Genomic DNA, 20,832 nt, shown 5'->3' with positions numbered 1-20,832 from the left:
TCTTCACAACAACTGTGCAAGGTGAAGAGTTATCACCACTGATTTAAAGATGAGGACATGAAGGAGGTTGAGTGGCTTGTCGGTGGTCACACGGCTAATTAGTGATAGAAAACTCAGCAATTCATATCTTCTTTTGAGTCGTGATTTTTTCCCTATCATGAAGACCTGATGAAATATAGACTCTTTTCCCAGAAAAACACTGGTATACTTTGCTACAAACACAGAGGTTATGTAGTTCCCAGGATTCCCTCTGAAAACCATTTAGAAGCTCATTTATCCTGGGTTAAGAATCCATGGTTTAACTTTAAAAAATAAATCTCAACTCAAAAAGTCAAACATCCCCACCCCTACCTCTGAAAACATTTGTCTGAGCTCCACATCCCTAGTGCCAATTTCTTTGGTCTAGAATAGGAGTTCTAGCATTCATAAATGTTAAACTCCCTAACAGTTTCTGTTATAAAAACAGGGTTGAGAACCCTTGGTGTAGTTAGATTGGGTGACTTATAAAATCCATTCAAACTCTGATGTTAGAATATAGTAACACTCAACAGCAAATGCAATCTTTCACCTTTTAAAATATTTTTATGTAATTTTAAAATACTCAAATTTTACAGCCTACAAATCCAATATTTGTCTTTCAATACTTAGTAGTTTTGTTTTATGTCAATGGATGAATCATGGGAGCTACATTCATTCATCACCACACCTACCAACAACAAGCCTCTCAATATATGTGCTTGTTTCACTTGCTTTCTATGAACTATTTCCTCATTTTTCCAACCCATATTTATTGGAAACTTTCCTAGTATGCACACTGAAATGGGATGCTGCATGAACTGGGAAATAAAGATGAGCAACAAACATTCCCTGTTGTTATAAAAGTCATAAGGTAGTGATGCCTGTCTCTTGTGCTTTCCTGTTTTAAAATTCACAGCTTTTCATAAAAGAGCTCTGTAGCCTGCCCATAACTTTGTTATCAGTTTTCTTTTTTTGAAATGATACAAAGGAGAGGTGACATAAGTTCTGTGTGTATTAAGATTACTTGCCATTGCTGCAAGAAGTTTCTGTTTTACATAACAGGGTGGCTGTGATCAGTTTGAGGATGACAGTGTCTCCACGGTGTCATGGACCCAAGCACCTCTTATCTGATTACTGCATCATTATTTGATTACTCTTCCATCTTCAAAATTTAGCGTATTTTTTTTTTATCTAAGAATGCTGCTCCAGTTTTTTACATTACATCTGAATTTCATCTAAGGAAGGGGAAGGCAGGGTTGTTCTTCTTAAGAAAACAACCTGAAAATTGTACATTCATGTTTGTTTATGTGCCGTACCATAACACAGACTAGTCTGTGGTTATGTCTGGCTTCAAGGGGGTTGGGGAATATGGTCCTTAGAATAACTGGATTGGTGGTTCCATTGTTCGGTTTTCTCATAGTAACTCCTGGTTTGTCATTTTTCTACTTTCCTCTTTTTAAAATCACCAAAAATATGTATTCAAGGAAGTCTTTTTAAATAAGTGTACAATCATTGTTAAATGATGTTAATAGAAAAACTGCAGAGAAAAAACAATGAACATCAGTAGAATCATTGCCTAGCAGCTGTTTGATAAATACTTTAAACTTGTAGCATTCTTCAAATACTGATTTTAGTCCTACTCCTTCCTTTAATTAACTGTGATTTCAGATGTCACTTGACATTTGTGTCTTGGTCTCTTCATCTATAAAAGAGAGTAACATTGTCTAATTCTCCGGGTTATTCTCATGATTAAATGGATTCATGGATATGAAAGTGTTTTTGAAAGCTGGCGAGCACAATACAGATACTCACTGAGCGGCGCTGCTTTTCTTGTTGCACACTGCACAATGCCTTGTACTGAAGCATAGACCTCCACTGATGGAATCTTGGGGGGGTGTTGTTCTGGAGCAGTTACCGTGATCCTATTTCTAGACTCCAGGGACAGGCTGGTGCTTCACTGTCTCCACCAGAATCTTCTAGCTGGGGATGGGTTCTCTGGCTAACTACAGATCCAGAAGGCAGGTCAGGTTACTCTGTATATTTCCTAACTGCCTGTTAAGCAAGCATGGAGTCCTTTTGGTTTTTCTTAGTTTTCTAATACTAATACTCATTAGAGGTATTAGCAACAAAAATTTAGAATTGCAAGTTCATTTTCTAAAGCTCACACAGCAAAGGTCTCTGTACTTTCATTGAGTTACAGATTTATTTCCCACTGAGTTTCCATGTCTTCAATTATGCTCTTTGCATTCATTCATTCATTCAGCATTTATCCAGGCCCTACTATGTTCCAGGCACTGGGAATTGAAGGTGAATAAGCTTTTTTTTTTTTTTTAGGTGAATGAAGTATAATGATGTACCTGGCACTTAGTAGGCTTTCAGCAGATGCTTGTTATCCCTTCCTGCCCCTCATGTCAATTAACTTACCTCATGACTCTTTGACCATGTGAATGTGTCCAGAAGAGATGGGCAGTGTCATGTACTCAGAATATCCACAGCATAGATTGTTTTTCACTGCGCTCAGCACAGATCTATAAACTTCACACTGATTTCATCATGTAAAAATGCTTCCCAGCTCTGGCTTTATACATAAACCACAATGATGGTTCCTGTCCTTCTTCCCTTCCTTGATCCATCCTTCACCAAAGCACTTTAAAGTTAATTAAGAAAGCATGGGGAATGAAACAAAAATCATCCTAACTTCCCCTTGCCACCTCTCCAACTTGAATTTTCAAGAGGCATTATTGGAGTGTTTTGGTGACAATACCCCAGTTTTAAAGTCTTCTCCTTTTGTTATCTTCCTCTTCTCTGACATTCATCTAACTTTCCTTCCTTTTGTAGGCCAGCAGCCAAATGAAACAGCAAAAATACTCAACGAAAATCTCCTTCAGTTCACAAGAGATACCTTTAGCACCAACTTCATACCATTCAACAGATGCAGACTTCACAGGCTATGGTATGACTCTTTCTCTGAGCAGACTTGAATTGATTCATCAAACCTTGGAAAAGGAAAGGATTTTGTTGTCCTGAAGAGAGCACTGGATCAGGAGTCAGGAAGCCTGGCTGGCATCCTTGCTCTACTTCCTGAGCTTTGGGACTTGGATTGGTTACTTGATCTTCAACATCTTTTTCCTTATCTCCACCAGTGGGATTGCTTATTGTTTATTGAATATAAAAGTACTAGAATTTAAAAAGGCACTCAATATATGCTACTTGAATCTGAGGCTTCTGGATTATTATCTAATCATGCCAAAGGATTGTATATAGTTCACAAGTAGTATATCTTAAAAATCACATTGAACGAAATTGTATACTTGCCTATGTTGATATGAGCTATTTATAGATTGTTAATTTTCAGTGCTTAAAGAAATAAGTATTTACTTTATCTCTGAATTGCTAGATTGTATTATGCTGACTAATGGTTGAAAATAGAACTTCAAAATGAATAATGAATATTTCCATCTGCTTTTATCCAATATAAATCATTTTTAAAAGGACTATTTAAAACACCTTGCTCACCAGTGGTAAAGCATGACCCTGTGTGAATTTAGGAGACCTGACACCTTTATGGTATTTGCCTTTTACATATTTTTTTTTCACGAACATTAACTCTTAAAAATTTTATGAGGCAGGTATTATTTTAAAGCACTAGATTTTTACTAAAATACTTAATGAATGTGGTCAGCAAACTATGACCCCTGGGTCACAGTTGGCCCACCATCTGTTTTTACATGGTCCTGAAGCTAATAATGGTTTTCACATTTATAAAAGGTTAGAAAAAAATCAAAAGACTGTTTCATGAAAATTGTATGAAATTCAGATCTCAGTGTCCATAAATAAAATTTTATGGGAATACTGGTTTATTTACATATTATCTATGGCTGCTTTCACACTATAAAGAGAGATTTGAGGAGCTGCACCAGAGCTGGTATGGCATGTAAAGCCGCAGATATTTACCACCTGGCCTTTTACCAAAGATGTGTGATGACCCCTATGTAGACCAATGGAATCTTGATAATAAATATCCCATATTTTTACCTCGTTAACAGAAATTACTCATCCCACAATTTAATCTGTGGAAATTATATTCATTCAGCCATCCACTTACCAAACACTGATTGGGGACTTCGTAGGAGTCAGGCCTTGGGCTGGATTCTTTGAGAGAAATAAACACCGAGACTGACTCACAGCTGGGCTAGGGTGAGGCAGAAGCCGAAGAGGGAAAGAAATGCCACCTCCAGTGTATCTGACTGCTTTCCCTCAGTCAAGAGACTAAACCAGTGATTTATGTAAGGAGCATAAACTTTTTAAAGCATTCATGAAACTCTGCTGCCATGGTACATTGTTTTTATTGTAAATTAGTGAAAAATATAGCATGAAATACATATGTTGTGTAAATATCTAGAGTCAAATTAGGTTTACAATTTAATATCCATTTAATATGGCATTTTAAAATTGTTACTGAGGCTATGTCCCTAAATTTCTCACTGTTAAACAAAAGGCCATTAGATTTATAAATTCCATGTGGTCAGGAATGGCACCTATGTGAATGCTACACTATGTCCGACCCTGGGCTGAGCCAGCACATTATTTATTTGATCCCTTAAACACCCTCTTAGATAGCAATTACATGAGCCTCAGACCAATGAGCCTCAGTTTCATCCACTATTCATTTCCTTAATTTCCTTGGAAACTCAAATCCATTTCTGCAACATCTGGAAACCCGTGCCCTTTTGTCCCAAAGACAATGATTATTGCTGAGTCAGAGCAGAACCCCTACAGGCTTACCCGGAGCCTGTTTTCTTTTGTTTTCTAGGATTGGCAAACATTCTGTAAGGAGTCAGGTAGTAAATATGAGGCTTGTGGGCCATATGGTCTCTCTTGCAGCTACTCAACTCTGCCATTAGCAGCTGTGGACTGGATATAAATGAATTAGTAGAGCTGAATTCCAATAAAACTTTATTTACAGATATTAAAATTTGAATTTCTATACTTTTCACATGTGTTGAAACGTTATTTTTCTTTTGACTTTTTTTTTTTTTTTAACCTTTTGAAGTAGAAGCCATTCTTGGTGCTGGGGCCATAGTCTGCTGGCCCTTGCTTAAACAGGGGTTTGTGGATGTCAGCTTGGTCACTGTGCATTAGCTGCAGCTGACCAGCAGATAGGGCCCTTTATTATCAGTCCTTTAGCAAATTCTGTCACGAGGTAAGGATCCTTGTGGCTCAGTGGTAAAGAATCCACCTGCCAATGCAGGAGATGTGGGTTCAAACCCTGGGTTGGGAAGATGCCCTGGAGAAGGAAATGGCAACCCACTCCAATATTCTTTCCTGGGAAATCCCATGCACAGAGGAGCCTGGCGGGCTACAGGCCATGGGGTTGCAGAAGAGTCAGACACAACTTAGCAGCTAAACAGCAACAAGAATCAGTATTCACAATGATCAAAATTAGTTATCAAAAAATATGAAGTTCTCTAGAAACTATTATAAGATTCTCTTGAAACTGTCATTTTGAATGTTTGGATTTTCAAACATTTGAAAACTGTTTGACTTTTGACTGAAAATGGACATGTGTAAATATTTTTTCTCCCAGTTTTTAGAAAAATTGGCCTAAAACAATGAATTTTAAAAGTAAAACAGCAATGACTCTTTTAACAAGCTTTTCATTTATGGACCCAGCAATTAATTTTACAGTTTATAACACAATTTTTTTTTACTATGTTTCTATTTGGGGATTATTTTCATTTGTCATACTTTATTGATTGGATCCTTTATACATCTTAATTCATATGATATGCTCTAACTGAAAGTATTTAAGCACTATTTCTAGTATTTTGAAACTATAGCTCAAAATTTATGTCATATATATCATTATTAATATATATAATTATGGCATATATCCACATGTACTTAATTATTTAATCAACTTAAATTTTTCCATCCCAGTTTTCATGGTATATTTTGAGATTTAAAAAATTTCAAATACTGGGTAACTAAAGTGGTTGATGGTTTGGGTTGGTGGTAGTTATTGTCTTCAACTCAAAAGTGTCATAGGAATGTCATGTTTCATCCAAGGCTGAATGGGGAGTGGTGACCCAGTGTTTCCCTTCATGATACTTGGCAGGAAAAGAGTGCAGTGATAAACACGTACAAACCCTGCACTCCCCGAGCAGTGGAATGTACAAGCTGAGATGCATCTCCTGCTTGCCAGTCACTCTGTGTTCACTTCTTCTCCAGGTGGTTTCCAGGCTCCTCTGTCAGTGGACCCCGCCACATGTCCCATCATTCCTGGCCAGGAGATGATTATAGAAATATCCAAAGGGCGTTCGGGGCTTGGTCTCAGCATTGTGGGAGGAAAAGACACACCCTTGGTAAGTTTCTAGAAGTACAATATATCCACTGGCACAGAGTTAGATACTGAGCCTTATTATGGCCTCGTGTCACTTCTATGAAAGACAGCTTTTTCTTGGCATGTAAATATATGAACTACTGCTATTATTATCATTATGATCATTGCTATTTAGTGAATTGATACATAAAATGTACATCAGTTACTCCAATCCCAAAATGTAGGCTTGGCTTTATTTTGACCATGTTCACATCTACTCATAATTTTTTTAAAAACTGGTCTCAAAGGTCAGTTTTTACTTGTATGATGGATCTTTCATTATTCAGTACATTTGATTGTCACTAATCAATAGTCATTGAAATGTAAAACTCCTTGGGTTTTGATTTATAAAAATGTGATTAATCAATGCATATTATTTGAATAAGTAATACATGCACATTATACAAAATTAAATTGACACGGAAGGATATAAACTGAAAGATAAATCTGTCTCCTACCCTTGTTGCCTAGCCTTGCCTTCAACCCCAACCCCAACCAGGGCCTCTCCCTAGAGAAAATCACTCTTATTAATGAATATGCTTTTAAATGAACATTTTGGTATTTCTTTTGTCCATTTTATTTGGTAAGAAGTAAATTGTATATGGGTTTCCCAGGTGACTCAGTGGTAAAGAGTCCACCTGCCTGTGCAGGAGCCACAGGAGACCCAGGTTCGATCCCTGGGTCAGGAAGATCTCCTGGAGGAGGAAATGGCAACCCTCACCAGTATTCTTACCTGGAGAATCCCATAGAGGAGCCTGGCGGGCTACAGTCCATGGCGTTGCAGAGTCGGACACAACTGACCAAACACGCAGCAAATTGTATATGCCAGATTTACAGATAGAACAAGTATAATATCAATAAAATTATTCTCTCCATTTTTGACAGGAATATAATATTTCTGTGTTTAGTACTGTTGTGGGGGGTGAGGAGAGATCCTGCTCTATTTTCCTGTAATGAACATTAGTTCCCTGGTTAGTTAGTTCAGTTGCTCAGTCGTGTCCGACTCTTTGCGACCCCATGAATCGCAGCACGCCAGGCCTCCCTGTCCATCACCAACTCCTGGAGTTTACTCAAACTCATGTCTATCGAGTCAGTGATGCCATCCAACCATCTCATCCTCTGTCATCCCCTTCTCCTCCTGCCCCCAATCCCTCCCAGCATCAGGGTCTTTTCCAATGAGTCAACTCTTTGCATGAGGTGGCCAAAGTATTGGAGTTTCAGCTTTAGCATCAGTTCTTCCAATGAACACCCAGGACTGATTTCCTTTAGGATGGACTGGTTGGATCTCCTTGCAGTCCAAGGGACTCTCAAGAGTCTTCTCAACACCACACTTCAAAAGCATCAATTCTTCAGCGCTCAGCTTTCTTCACAGTCCAACTCTCACATCCATACATGACCACTGGAAAAACCATAGCCTTGACTAGATGGACATTAGTTCCCTAAGGCACAGGGCAACTCAAGAACAACATATGTTGCAGAAACCAGGGTCTTACTGCCTTCTATGTGTTTCCTGGTCATGCTCCCTCTCTCTCCCACTATCAGGCCTTATCTAGAGAACCCTAGTAGTTCATTTGACCCTACTAGTGAGCCACCTCAACCTCAGTGTGCACAGAGGCTTGTGTTTATTTATTAAAGGATTTTATTTCCTTCAGCTCGATTAAAATAGTGTTAAAATTTTTCTCCAGGGTTCTGGCTAATTATTTCCTGTGTTACTCTTGCTTGGCCTGTGCCGGCAGGAACTGCTGTATGTGGCTTCCCGTGTCCATGGTGATGTTTTCATCAGCCTGGGTGGAATTGGGAACACTTGGAGTTAGCCAGCTTAGCAGCCAGTTTTAGCTCCCAGCTCGTTCATGGGTCTTTGGCTCCTTAAGGTCCCAGGACTTTTCTACTTTTTTGTGGTCTGGCTTGGAACACTCCCTGTTCAGCATTAGTTATTGAGGAAAGAAGTGAACTCTTCCTTAGAAGCTTCCCTTTACATATTTTGGTCTAGGTTACATTTTCAAATTGTGTTTTTAATAATGCCTTCTAGTTATGTGTGATCTGGCCTTTGAATAGTCCATAGAAACACTTTGGCTATCCTTCCAACCACCAGTGAGTTCCTGCTGTACCCAGGAGGGTACACACCACCGACAAAGGATCAGAACAGTTACCCAGACTCTCATGTGCATTCCAGCCTCTCAGCCTCTGCTCACCTCCCCTCAACCTGCTCTCTTTCTACACCTTCCTGCTTCTTCCTCAAGAGTCTGTACCTCCTCCAGTCGCCGATGCAAAGCTTCCCTGGCTTCTCCAACTTCCATGATCTCTCCTGAGCTGATCTTGGAGCTGATAGTTGACCATCCACATATATATCATATACTAAGATTATTGGGGTGGTTTTCAGAAATTGCTGGTTGACCGTGAACATTAGAGATGTCTGCTTCTCATAGTCTGTTGCCTCATTTTCCCCCTCATGGTCTATTGCCTCATATTTCCTCATTCAACATTCAAGCAGATGTTGTTGAATAGGAAATAAATTGAAATTGGTATAAAGTTATATTTGAAGTGAACCAGAGAAATTACATTTTAAGGAAATTCTTCAGTGAATTCTTTCATAAAGAAAAAGCCCTCTGATTTATTTTTTGTAAATAAATGAATCTCTTAATAACTGCTTAAAATAAGACAGAAACTAGATTTCCCAGAGGAAGTTGGAAGACTTTAATCAGCATATCTGACCTAACTGAATGAGTTTATTGGCTGATTTGTTTTTATTTTCCTTCTTCTTTTGTTGTTATCAATTTGATTTTTTGCTTGGTGAGGGTTGGCTAGCTATACCTGTCTGCTCTTGGATCTTAAATACCGTGTATGTTTGTGCTGCTGGTCACTAGCTCGAGGGCTTCCACTGCTTGACAGCACCCCCTGCATCCTGGTTGGGAGGCTGTTTGAGAAATACTATTCTCTGCTTCTCTTGCCACCGTGAGACAACCAAAAAAAAATTCTTTAAGAGCATCTTGAGGTTCATAATATATGGTTCTGCCTTTTGAGACTGTAAATCCCATTGTCCTTGGAAGGATAAGCACCACTTAAAAATGAGAAATGAGACACAGTTTTTATTTCCTAACCTCAGGTACCTCATCAAAAGCTGTTAAGCTTGACTCACAAGTAATATATAGGCATGTTATTTTGGTGAGGCTGAACAGCAGGAGGGTGGAAGGTGCTTTAACAAAGAAATCCAGTGTTTACCACAACAAGTATCTTTCTTTTTTCCTTTCCCCACCTCCAAATTTTGACATAGGTCACATGGGATATACCAGCTAATTGACACTCCAGGTCACTTTATCCAATCAGGTCCTAGAAATGCATCCAGCCAGCAGGCAGTCAGCAAACAAAGAGACAGTATAAAAGGAATCAAGACAATGTTGAATCTGCTGACAGAAGTTCTTGCCTTTGGACTTTTGATTATGTGACACATCCTTATTTCAGCTCTGGTGCTAGCGTATTCTAAGGGCTCGTGGTCTTTCTTAAGGCTTTTCCCCAGCCCTCCCAGTTAAGGTTTCTGTGCCCTCTTTATTGTGTATCCAACAGATGTTTTTTGCCATCTTTAGAGGTATTAAGCCTCTGGGACTTGGTCTTGACACCACATCAGTTCTATCTGCCATAAATAGTTTATCTGGAGCCAAGACAAATGGTTTCTGAGATCACAGAGAGAGAGCTCACTTAGCATCCCATTGTATTTGCGGCCAGCCATCTAAATAGACCTCTTAAAATACCAAGGTAATGCTGAAGTGACCCCTTTGGAAAGGTTTATGAGCACACCTGGACCCAATCCTCCTTGACAACCTTTGTCTCTGTGGTTTGAACCATATGATGTGCTCCTAGGTCTGCTTTTGGGGAGTCTGGCTCTTGTGTGATAGGAAGCACATGTGTGCTCAGAGGCTAGCCTTTGCTTACTGCTGAGGATACAAAGCTGAGTGAAGCAACCCTGCCCTTAAAGAGCTCACACACTCGTTCAAGTTGATTCTACTGCCTTTAATGTTTTTAATGAAAAACCCTAATAGGGACTATTAAAACAGGGAATTTCTCTGGAAAGTAGAAGAAAGTAAAACTGTTGCATGAACTTTCTAGATTTAATCAATATAGACTAGTTTTTATGTGTGTTTCTCATAAGCAGGTGCCATTAGTCTGTTCAGGCTGCTGTCACAAAACATCACAGACTGGATGGTTTAAAAACAACAGAAATTTATTTCTCATAGTTCTGGAGGCTAGAAGTCTAGGTGCTAGCACAGTAGGATGAGGACCCTCTTCCGGGCTACAGGTTTCTCATATCTTTCCATGGAGAAAGGAGCAAGTGAGTTCTGTGGGGCCTCTTTTATTAGGGCACTCATCCTCGAGGGCTTTGCCCTCATGACCTTACTTCAGTTCAGTTCAGTTCAGTCACTCAGTCATGTCCTACTCTTTGTGACTCCATGAACCGCAGCACACCAGGCCTCCCTATCCATCACCAACTCCTGGAGTTCACCCAAACCCATGTCCATCGAGTCGTTGATGCCATCCAACCATCTCATCCTCTGTCATCCCCTTCTCCTCTTGCCCTCAATCTTTCCCAGCATCAGGGTGTTTTCAAATGAGGTGACATCATTTGATGCCACCTAACCCTTTGGCCTTCACATCAGGTGTCCACAGTATTGGAGTTTCAGCTTCAGCATCAGTCCTTCCAATGAACACCCAGGACGGATCTCCTTTAGGATGGACTGGTTGGATCTCCTTGCAGTCCAAGGGACTCTCAAGAGTCTTCTCCAACACCACAGTTCAAAAGCATCAATTCTTTGGTGCTCAGTTTTCTTTATAGTCCAACTCTCACATCCATACATAACCTTATTTATCACCTCTCAAAGGCCCTGCCTCCTTTGAGCAGGGGCACTAAGATTTCCACATAAGAATTTGAGGGAGACATGCAACCAGGGAGCTAGATAAGGCCTATTACATAAAAGAGACAGTATATTAATTCCTCTTTTTAAAATTTACCTCCATCCATCTTATCTAGCCATCCTTTCATCCTGTCTCTCTTACGCCCCCTCTTTGGTCTTGGAGTAGCAAATTTGCATGAAATCTTGTGGCTCAGAGACTTGGCATATTCTTCCAAATGAAAGACCAAGGACTCTTACCTCTTATGATATTTGCCTCATATTGCTAACACCTATCCCTGAATCCTTTGGGTATCAGAAATGTTTGCTTACTAATTAGAAGTTTTATTTGCAGTGTCCTACAAAAACTAAAATATAGCTCTCCAGTGTCATTAATTGGGGTTATTTTATTATCAACTTTGGGAATTCTAGAGAAGAGAAAGAAAAGTATTTCAGAGTATTGGCAAAATAAATAAATCAAGTTCTTCTCCTTCCTTAGCTATTGGGACTTCCCTGGTGGTCCAGTGGTTAAGCCACACTTCCACTGCAGGGGATGTGGGTTCGATCCTTGGTCAGGGAGCTAAGAACCTGCATGCCACATAGCACAGCCAGAGAGGGGATAAAAAAAGGGTGTTGGCAGACTTGAACTATGTTTTGGGGATTGAGCAAGTGAAGTGAAATGAAGGTAAGTTTCTCCAGGACCCTCACTCTCTGTTTTTCTTTCTCTGAGTACTGTTGTTAAAGGTCCCAGACTATAGACAACGTTTCTATTAAACCTAACAGGAAGCAGAGCAGGGTAATGATGCTAATTCTACAGTATCAGAATCCCAGATCTTTAATTGTGGGGCCTTGGACAAGAGAAACTTTCTAAGTTAAATCTGCTTCTTCCTTTGTAAAATAATGGTGATGACCAAATCTACCTCTTAAGGCTGGTATGGAGATTAATTAACATAAAGAATATAAAGAAATTTTCCTAGTGCCCGTCTACATTGAGTTCAGCAATTATTATTATTAAATATATTATCTTCAAGTAGATCCTTTGCTCCCTTCATCTCTGTGTCTTTAGTACCTTACCTGAACACTGAGAGATGGCAAGAATACACAGACGAACTGTATAAAAAAGATCTTCATGACCCAGATAATCACGATGGTGTGATCACTGACCTAGAGCCAGACATCCTGGAATGTGAAGTCAAGTAGGCCTTAGAAAGCATCACTATGAACAAAGCTAGTGGAGGTGATGGAATTCCAGTTGAGTTATTTCAAATCCTGAAAGATGATGCTGTGAAAGTGCCGCACTCAATATGCCAGCACATTTGGAAAACTCAGCAGTGGCCACAGGACTGGAAAAGGTCAGTTTTCATTCCAATCCCAAAGAAAGGCAATGCCAAAGAATGCTCAAACTACCTCACAATTGCACTCATCTCACACGCTAGTAAAGTAATGCTCAAAATTCTCCAAGCCAGGCTTCAGCAATATGTGAACCATGAACTTCCTGATGTTCAAGCTGGTTTTAGAAAAGGCAGAGGAACGAGAGATCAAATTGCCAACATCCGCTGGATCATGGAAAAAACAAGAGTTCCAGAAAAAACATCTATTTCTGCTTTATTGACTATGCCAAAGCCTTTGACTGTGTGGATCACAATAAACTGTGGAAAATTCTGAAAGAGATGGGAATACCAGACCACCTGATCTGCCTCTTGAGAAATTTGTATGCAGGTCAGGAAGCAACAGTTAGAACTGGACATGGAACAACAGACTGGTTCCAAATAGGAAAAGGAGTTTGTCAAGGCTGTATATTGTCACCCTGTTTATTTAACTTCTATGCAGAGTACATCATGAGAAACGCTGGACTGGAAGAAACACAAACTGGAATCAAGATTGCCGGGAGAAGTATCAATCACCTCAGATATGCAGATGACACTACCCTTATGGCAGAAAGTGAAGAGGAACTCAAAAGCCTCTTGATGAAAGTGAAAGTGGAGAGCGAAAAAGTTGGCTTAAAGCTCAACATTCAGAAAACGAAGATCATGGCACCCGGTCCCACCACTTCATGGGAAATAGATAGGGAAACAGTGGAAACAGTGTCAGACTTTATTTTTCTGGGCTCCAAAATCACTACAGATGTTGACTGCAGCCATGAAATTAAAAGACGCTTACTCCTTGGAAGGAAAGTTATGACTAACCTAGATAGCATATTGAAAAGCAGAGACATTACTTTGCCAACAAAGGTTTGTCTAGTCAAGGCTATGGTTTTTCCTGTGGTCATGTATGGATGTGAGAGTTGGACTGTGAAGAAGGCTGAGTGCCGAAGAACTGATGGTTTTTAAGTGTGCTGTTGGAGAAGACTCTTGAGAGTCCCTTGGACTGCAAGGAGATCCAACCAGTCCATTCTGAAGGAGATCAGCCCTGGGATTGCTTTGGAAGGACTGATGCTAAAGCTGAAACTCCAGTACTTTGGCCACCTCATGCGAAGGGTTGACTCACTGGAAAAGACTCTGATGCTGGGAGGGATTGGGGGCAGGAGGAGAAGAGGACGACAGAGGATGAGATGGCTGGATGGCATCACTGACTCGATGGACGTGAGTCTGAATGAACTCCAGGAGTTGGTGATGGACAGGGAGGCCTGGAGTGCTGCGATTCATGGGGTCGCAAAGAGTCGGACACGACTGAGCGACTGATCTGATCTGATCTGAACACTGAGAAACATGACTCTTTCCAGATAATTAGTTATTTGTTTGGGGTTCAGGATGGGGAACACATGTATACCTGTGGCGGATTCATTTTGATATTTGGCAAAACTAATACAATTATGTAAAGTTTAAAAATAAAATAAAAAAAAATGATCCCAGCACTGTTCTTAATATATAATTAATAAATATCATCTCATTTATTCTTCACAACAACCCCATAGGAGAAGTAGTAGTACTATCCCCATTTTATAGGCGAGGAAACCAAGATACAGATAAGTTAGGTAACTTCTCCAAGGGTATAAATCTAGCAGTTGGTCCAGTTGGAGTTTCATCAGATGATCTGACTCAAAAGCCTCAGTATTTGGGCCCCTTTCCTAGCACTACCCCTCTGTGTCATCAACCTTCACCTGAAAAAGGGAGTTATCCATCTCACCCGCCAAACTCTGAGCTCCTTGAGAACAGGCCTGCTTTATTTTATTTTGCATCTTTGCGACCTCGCTGCGGTCTATTGAAAGTCAGCCCTCGACACAGGGTTTGTCGCTCCGGCCGCCCGCCGGCGGGCCAGGCGGTGGTGGTGGTCCGTGCCACCCTCGCTCTTTAACCTCTGCGGGCTCCGCCTCTCTGTGGGCAGGCGGTGGTGTGTCCTCGGCCCTGGCCTCGGCAGGTCCCCGGGCAATCGAGGAGCCGCTGTCCTCCACGGAGCGGGAGGGTCGAGAGGGAGAAGGTGTGGGGCAACCTTTGCAACCCCATGGGCTGCAACCCACCAGGCTCCTCAGTCTCCTCAGTGCATGGAATTTTCCAGGCAAGAGTACTGGAGTGGGTTGCCATTTCCTTCTCCAGGGGATCTTCCCAACCCAGGGATCGAACCCGAGTCTCCCACACAGCAGGCAGACGCTTTAACTGCCTGAGCCACCAGGGAAGCCCTTTGTATCTTTCAGTTCAGTTCAGTCGCTCAGTCGTGTCTGACTCTTTGCAACCCCATGAATTGCAGCACGCCAGGCCTCCCTGTCCATCACCAACTCCCGGAGTTCACTCAGACTCACGTCCATTGAGTCAGTGATGCCATCCAGCCATCTCATCCTCTGTCGTCCCCTTCTCCTCCTGCCCCCAATCCCTTCCAGCATCAGAGTCTTTTCCAGTGAGTCAACTCTTCACATGAGGTGGCCAAAGTACTGGAGTTTCAGCTTTAGCATCATTCCTTCCAAAGCAATCCCAGGGCTGATCTCCTTCGGAATGGACTGGTTGGATCTCCTCGCAGTCCAAGGGACTCTCAAGAGTCTTCTCCAACACCACAGTTCAAAGGCCTCAATTCTTCGGTGCTCAGCCTTCTTCACAGTCCAACTCTCACATCCATACATGACCATTGGAAAAACCATAGCCTTGACTAGACAGACCTTTGTTGGCAAAGTAATATCTCTGCTTTTGAATATGCTATCTAGGTTGGTCATAACTTTCCTTCCAAGGAGTAAGCGTCTTTTAATTTCATGCTGCGGTCACCATCTGTGGTGATTTTGGAGCCCCCCAAAATAAAGTCTGACACTGTTTCCACTGTTTCCCCATCTATTTCCCATGAAGTGATGGGACCAGATGCCATGATCTTCATTTTCTGAATGTTGAGTTTTAAGCCAACTTTTTCACTCCCCTCTTTCACCTTCATCAAGAGGCTTTTTAGTTCCTCTTCACTTTCTGCCATAAGGGTGGTGTCATCTGCATATCTGAGGTGATTGATATTTCTCCCGGCAATCTTGATTCCAGCTTGTGTTTCTTCCACCTTATTTTGCCTTGTGCACTTAAAAACATGACTCCATCTGGCCTCATCACGCGCACTGTGAATTCCAGCCCTGTCAGCCTCATTTAGCTCCTTTAATGAGTCTTGTTTCCTCTTGATGCAAAGCTTTTGCACATACTGTTACATCTGTCTGGAGTGCTTCTCTGACCAGTTTTAACTATAAGCTAGAGTATTCTGTTCATTTGGGGGCATAATTATGTGGTTCACAAGAATATTGTTGAAACCACATTATCTCAGGAATAACTGAACAGACTGCAAAAGGGAAGACCAGAAAGGACAATGACGACTTTCTGCAAACACATAAGGTTATCTTCTTGTGGATGAAGGATGAGAACAATTCAGATACTCCCAAGGGACTCAGTGAAAAACAAGCTTCACATTATTTTAAGGAAGAACTTTCTAAGCATCAGCTGATCAAAGATGAAATGGCATTGAAACATGTATAATATCATATATGAAACGAATCACCAGTCCAGGTTTGATGCATGATACTGGATGCTTGGGGCTGGTGCACTGAGACGACCCAGAGGGATGGTATGGGGAGCGAGGTGGGAGTGGGGTTCAGGATGGGGAACACGTGTATACCCATGGCAGATTCATGTTGATGTATGGCAAAACCAATACAATATTGTAGAGTAATTAGCCTCCAATTAAAAGAAATAAATTTATATTAAAAAAAAAGAAATGAACGTCCTGGGAATAGTGAGTGCCCCATCTCAGGGAATATTTTGACAAGCGCAGGTGGCCACTCTGCAAGAATATTAGTATTGTTAGGCTTTTTTGTTTGTTTTTTGCTTTTCAAGATGTATTTATTTTATTTGGCTGTGCCAGGGCTTAGTTGTGGCATGTGGGATCTAGTTCCCTGCCCATGGATCAAACTCGGCCCCTTGCATTGGGAATGCGGAGTCTTAGCCACTGGATCACCAGGGAAGTTCCAGGCTTTGGTTTTTAATCAGATGGAACATTTACCATTTTAATTCTCTTTTTCAAAATGATGACAATATAAGAAAATGCATTATCTTCCCACCCTTTGCATTCCTATCTCACAAATTTCTTAAAACTTTGGAATCTTAAGTTTTTTAAACTAGAGAATAAGGTTCTATAATTATTGTGCTGTTGTTTTGTTTTAGGGAAACTGGTAATTGTTATCACTTTTGCAAAGGAACGTTCATAAATATAAGTCCTGGTTGCTATACTGGTATTCTTCTGGGTCTGGAGGTAGCTTATCTCTTTGCAAGAGGAATACGATTAGACTAGAGCAGTTGTTTTATCTTTCTATTCTTGGTACCATCCTGTTGTAAATGAGGTCAGTGGATTCCCAGGATAGATTGTAAAATTTAGGTGTTCTTAAACAACAGCAGTCTTTCTTGGGCCTCCCAAGAGGTTCAGTAGTTAAGAGTCTGCCTGCCAGTGTGGGAGATGCAGGTTTGATCCCTGGGTCAGGAAGATCCCCTGGAGGAGGGCATAGTAACCCACTCCAGTATTCTTGCCTAGAAAATCCCATGGATAGAGGAGCCTGGTGGGCTGCAGCGCATGAGGTGACAAAGGAGTCGAACATGACTTAGCAACCAATGACAAAAAAGACTGGGAATGTCATATTCAGAATCTTGTAATTTCTCTCCTATACCTGTATTTTTTTTTGTCACTTCCTGATTTAGTACCAATTTAATTCATTCTTGTTGAACATAAGTTCTCTAGGGCAGAGATACATTAGCAAGAATCTCACGGTAGAAGAACTCTCACATTTGGATACTATGTAGTGAAGTTCTTCCATCTAGAAACTGAAGTGAAGAGTATCTGTCCTTTAGCTGAAACCATGTGTCAGCTTCTGAAGTGACCTGGTTTAAGACTTCAGCATGTCACTTGCCATTGTTTAGCTGTTACAGCTTCTCACTGTTTAACTGTAGGACTGTGGCAACTTGAAGCACTAGATATTTTTTAAGCAGAGTAAAAAGCTATTTTATATTTGATTAAGTGTTTTATTTTGCTATTCCCCTTCAAATGAACTTTGCACAGTCTATTTCATGAGGAGTGTGGTTTGCTTTGGCGTGTAATCCCCTAAAGCCAAGTTCCTTTTATTGTTATTGCTTAAGTCATATATTTTTATACAAAACATCTTATTACCTTAGTTTTATTTTAAATCAAAGCAAAGTTTGCAAAATGTCTATGAATCACACTGAAAGAATGTTAACGAATAGGGCCTCTGAATTTCCAGATTTGGGCATTTCTGATCTTAAAGAATATGACCATAAGCAAAAATATTATGCAAGCTGAGTAAAATTTAGATAAATAAGTACCAGATGGAACTATAGGGACTTATAAACTTTAATGCAAATATTATACCATTTCCTTAAACCTATATTTCAGTATGAAAAATTATATTCATATTGATGAGTATCAACTTTTTGTTAAATCAGACTTGGCAAAGGAACTCCATTTTAAGTAAATATAAAGCAGTTTCTTTTCTGAGCTTGAAGAGAAAGCTTTTCAAAGTCTTAAAATGTGAAACATTTTTATATATTCAGAGAAATTCTTCTGTTAGCTATTTTATTGCTGTGATTTTCATTCCACATTTTAGTTTTCTGTAAATAGTGTGCAAGAATTTGCAATCCTTGAGTTTGAGTTTTAGGATAGCTTACCTAGTCCATTGCTTTAACACACACACACACACACACACACACACACACACTCTGGTGTTATTGCTTGCTGTGTAACTGATCGTTTAATCCTTACCCTTGCTTTTTATGTCAAAAGAACCTCTATGTCTATTGCTGACTTAATGATTAATTTTGTTGTCTATAGTTTATTACCTGAGAATATATCCGTGTTCCAAAATAACAGGTACTGAACACTGTGATTCCTTTTCCTTCACTTTGAAGGAAAGGTTGATAGGTATAGATCTTCATATCCTACCCCAAGCACATTAGAATAGATGAATAAATTGAGATTAGGATGTAAATAGACTCTTCGTTCCTTGTGTAGCAGTTTTATGAAGACTGTTCTGAGATTCTTGGAAAATCTGTGTAGTGAATTCTGTGAAAACGTGAGCAGAATAGAGAATCCAGATTTTAAAAACTGTGATTCCAAGAATGATAGATAAGTTCCTTTGACTCTTGCTGGCTTCCCCTGTATAACTATAACCTTCTCAGGTTCTCTGAACAGAAACAATTTTATATTCACTCTTTGAAGTTGGCAAGCAAAGCTGCATCAATTTGGCAAATACTATACTTCTTCGTAAATAATAATCTTATTGTATCCATGGTGGGAAAGCAGTATATTAAATGTATGCCAAATTATAAAATTGTTAAGTAAAATGAAAAAAAAAATTGTCTTAAAGGAACTATGACAATTATTGACTATATTCTGCCTTGGGTCCTGCATGTCCTTATGAGATATTGAAAGTAACCTCCTAACTTTTTGCTTCTTATGAATCAATGAGGGCATGTCAAATACTTTTTGCATCAAAGAAGGGGAAAATTCTTGGTCTGTTGAAAGTGCGGAAGATTAGTTACTTTTCAACTTGTTTTGAATCATCTTTGCATTTTACCTTTGTAATTGGTTAAAAAAATATAGATCCACAAAACGCACTGAGTATAAGCATAATAATACATGCCACAGCATAAGAAAAGTGCATTAATTCTTCCAACCTTGGATTACAACCCACTGCCTCAGTGTAGCAAGAACAACAGAGGACTGCCTTTGTCCACACGAGTCCTGCCATCTCTATAATAGATAGCATTTGTCCACCTTTCTGCTTTTATCAGGTTTCACGTTAGGCTTCTCAGTTTTGATGTAGTGAAGTATTGCCAGGGAAAAGGAGGAAGTACAGTCAATTCTTGTTATTCATGGTAATTATGGTGTATAAAGATGCAGCAAACCCTGAATTAATGAATACTAAACCATTACTTCTAGAGGAAAGATAGGGTTAGATTCCTCCTCCAACCTCTGGTTACAACATTTTTAACAGATGAGAAATATATAACTTTGTTTTATGTGTGTTTCTGATTAAAGATACTTAATTCACTACATATTGTTGATTCATTAACATTGAATGGCAAACAGCTCTATATAACTCATAATTGAGCGAAGGTTGTCTAACACATGTATTTTCTTGGTCAGGCCCATAACAGCACAAAAATGCAAAACACATGGCACTAAAAAAGACTATTGAAAGGAAGCTTGTTTCCGGTCTGCGAGCTGAAACAAGAAAGCATAATGTTGCCTTGTTATACCTCAGCTATGAACAAATGAAGCTAGCAACTAAAATGTTTCCCCACTCTGCTTATGTCCACAAATTACCAGGAGTGCACCATGTATTTGGGGAAGTAGGGGAATTTGCAAATATGTAATCCACACAAAATATGTTTCAACTTAATTGAAATAGAAAAATAAAAATATTTAGGAACAGGACTCTTATAATCTGGTTTATATCTTATTGGCATTTGGATGGTCCATTGAACTTAGCCCTGAACAGTCCATGACTTGAGAAAAAAATAACCTAAAATATCCTTGTTGCATAATCTTTCTTGGAAAAGAAGCAATCAGTTATCTTCTAGGATTACCAATATAACAGAAAAAATAGAAATTAAAAAATATGGGCGAAAACTGGTGTCATTCATCCTTAGAGTCATGAATTTTGACCACTCTGACATATATGTATTTTGTCCTTCATATACCAGATGTGCCTCTTAAATCTTATACATATATGCACTGGGAGCCCTCATTAGCAGTTATTTAACGTCTATTTGGCTGACACTTTGTTTGACATTATTGTTCAAGTCGCTAAGTTGTGTTCAACACTTTGTGACCTCAGGTACATATATAATCTTATTTCCTCCTCAAACTCTAGCACGTAGGATTTGAGTTCTGTTTTACAGAGATAAAAACACTGGTCCAGACAGGTTACTAACTTAATAGAAATACCACAAAGTTATGATAAGTGGCAGAGCTAAAATCTGAACACAGGTTTTTATGGCCATAGCCAAGACCACTCCACCATATGTTGCTGCCTGGTGGCTCAGGGGGTAAAGCGTCTGTCTGCCTGCAATACGGAAGACCTGGGTTCGATCC

General features: G+C 39.9%; 1 protein-coding gene across 4 annotated transcripts in view; it reads left to right on the top strand.

The window, feature by feature from the left end:
* The window catches only part of PATJ (PATJ crumbs cell polarity complex component), a 387,741-nt gene that overhangs the window by 301,451 nt on the left and 65,458 nt on the right, over positions 1-20,832 (top strand). For all 4 annotated transcript variants that reach the window (XM_070367927.1, XM_070367930.1, XM_070367929.1 and 1 more), the window contains exons 33-34: positions 2,857-2,971; positions 6,250-6,383. In XM_070367927.1, coding sequence (XP_070224028.1) covers positions 2,857-2,971; positions 6,250-6,383 — 249 coding nt within the window. The remainder of the gene's footprint in view (positions 1-2,856; positions 2,972-6,249; positions 6,384-20,832) is intronic.

The sequence above is a fragment of the Bos mutus genome, chromosome 3 (assembly GCF_027580195.1).
Source record: "Bos mutus isolate GX-2022 chromosome 3, NWIPB_WYAK_1.1, whole genome shotgun sequence".
Lineage (NCBI taxonomy): Eukaryota > Metazoa > Chordata > Mammalia > Artiodactyla > Bovidae > Bos > Bos mutus.
Note: the sequence above shows the minus strand (reverse complement) of the source record. Positions and strands in the feature narration are given on the sequence as shown.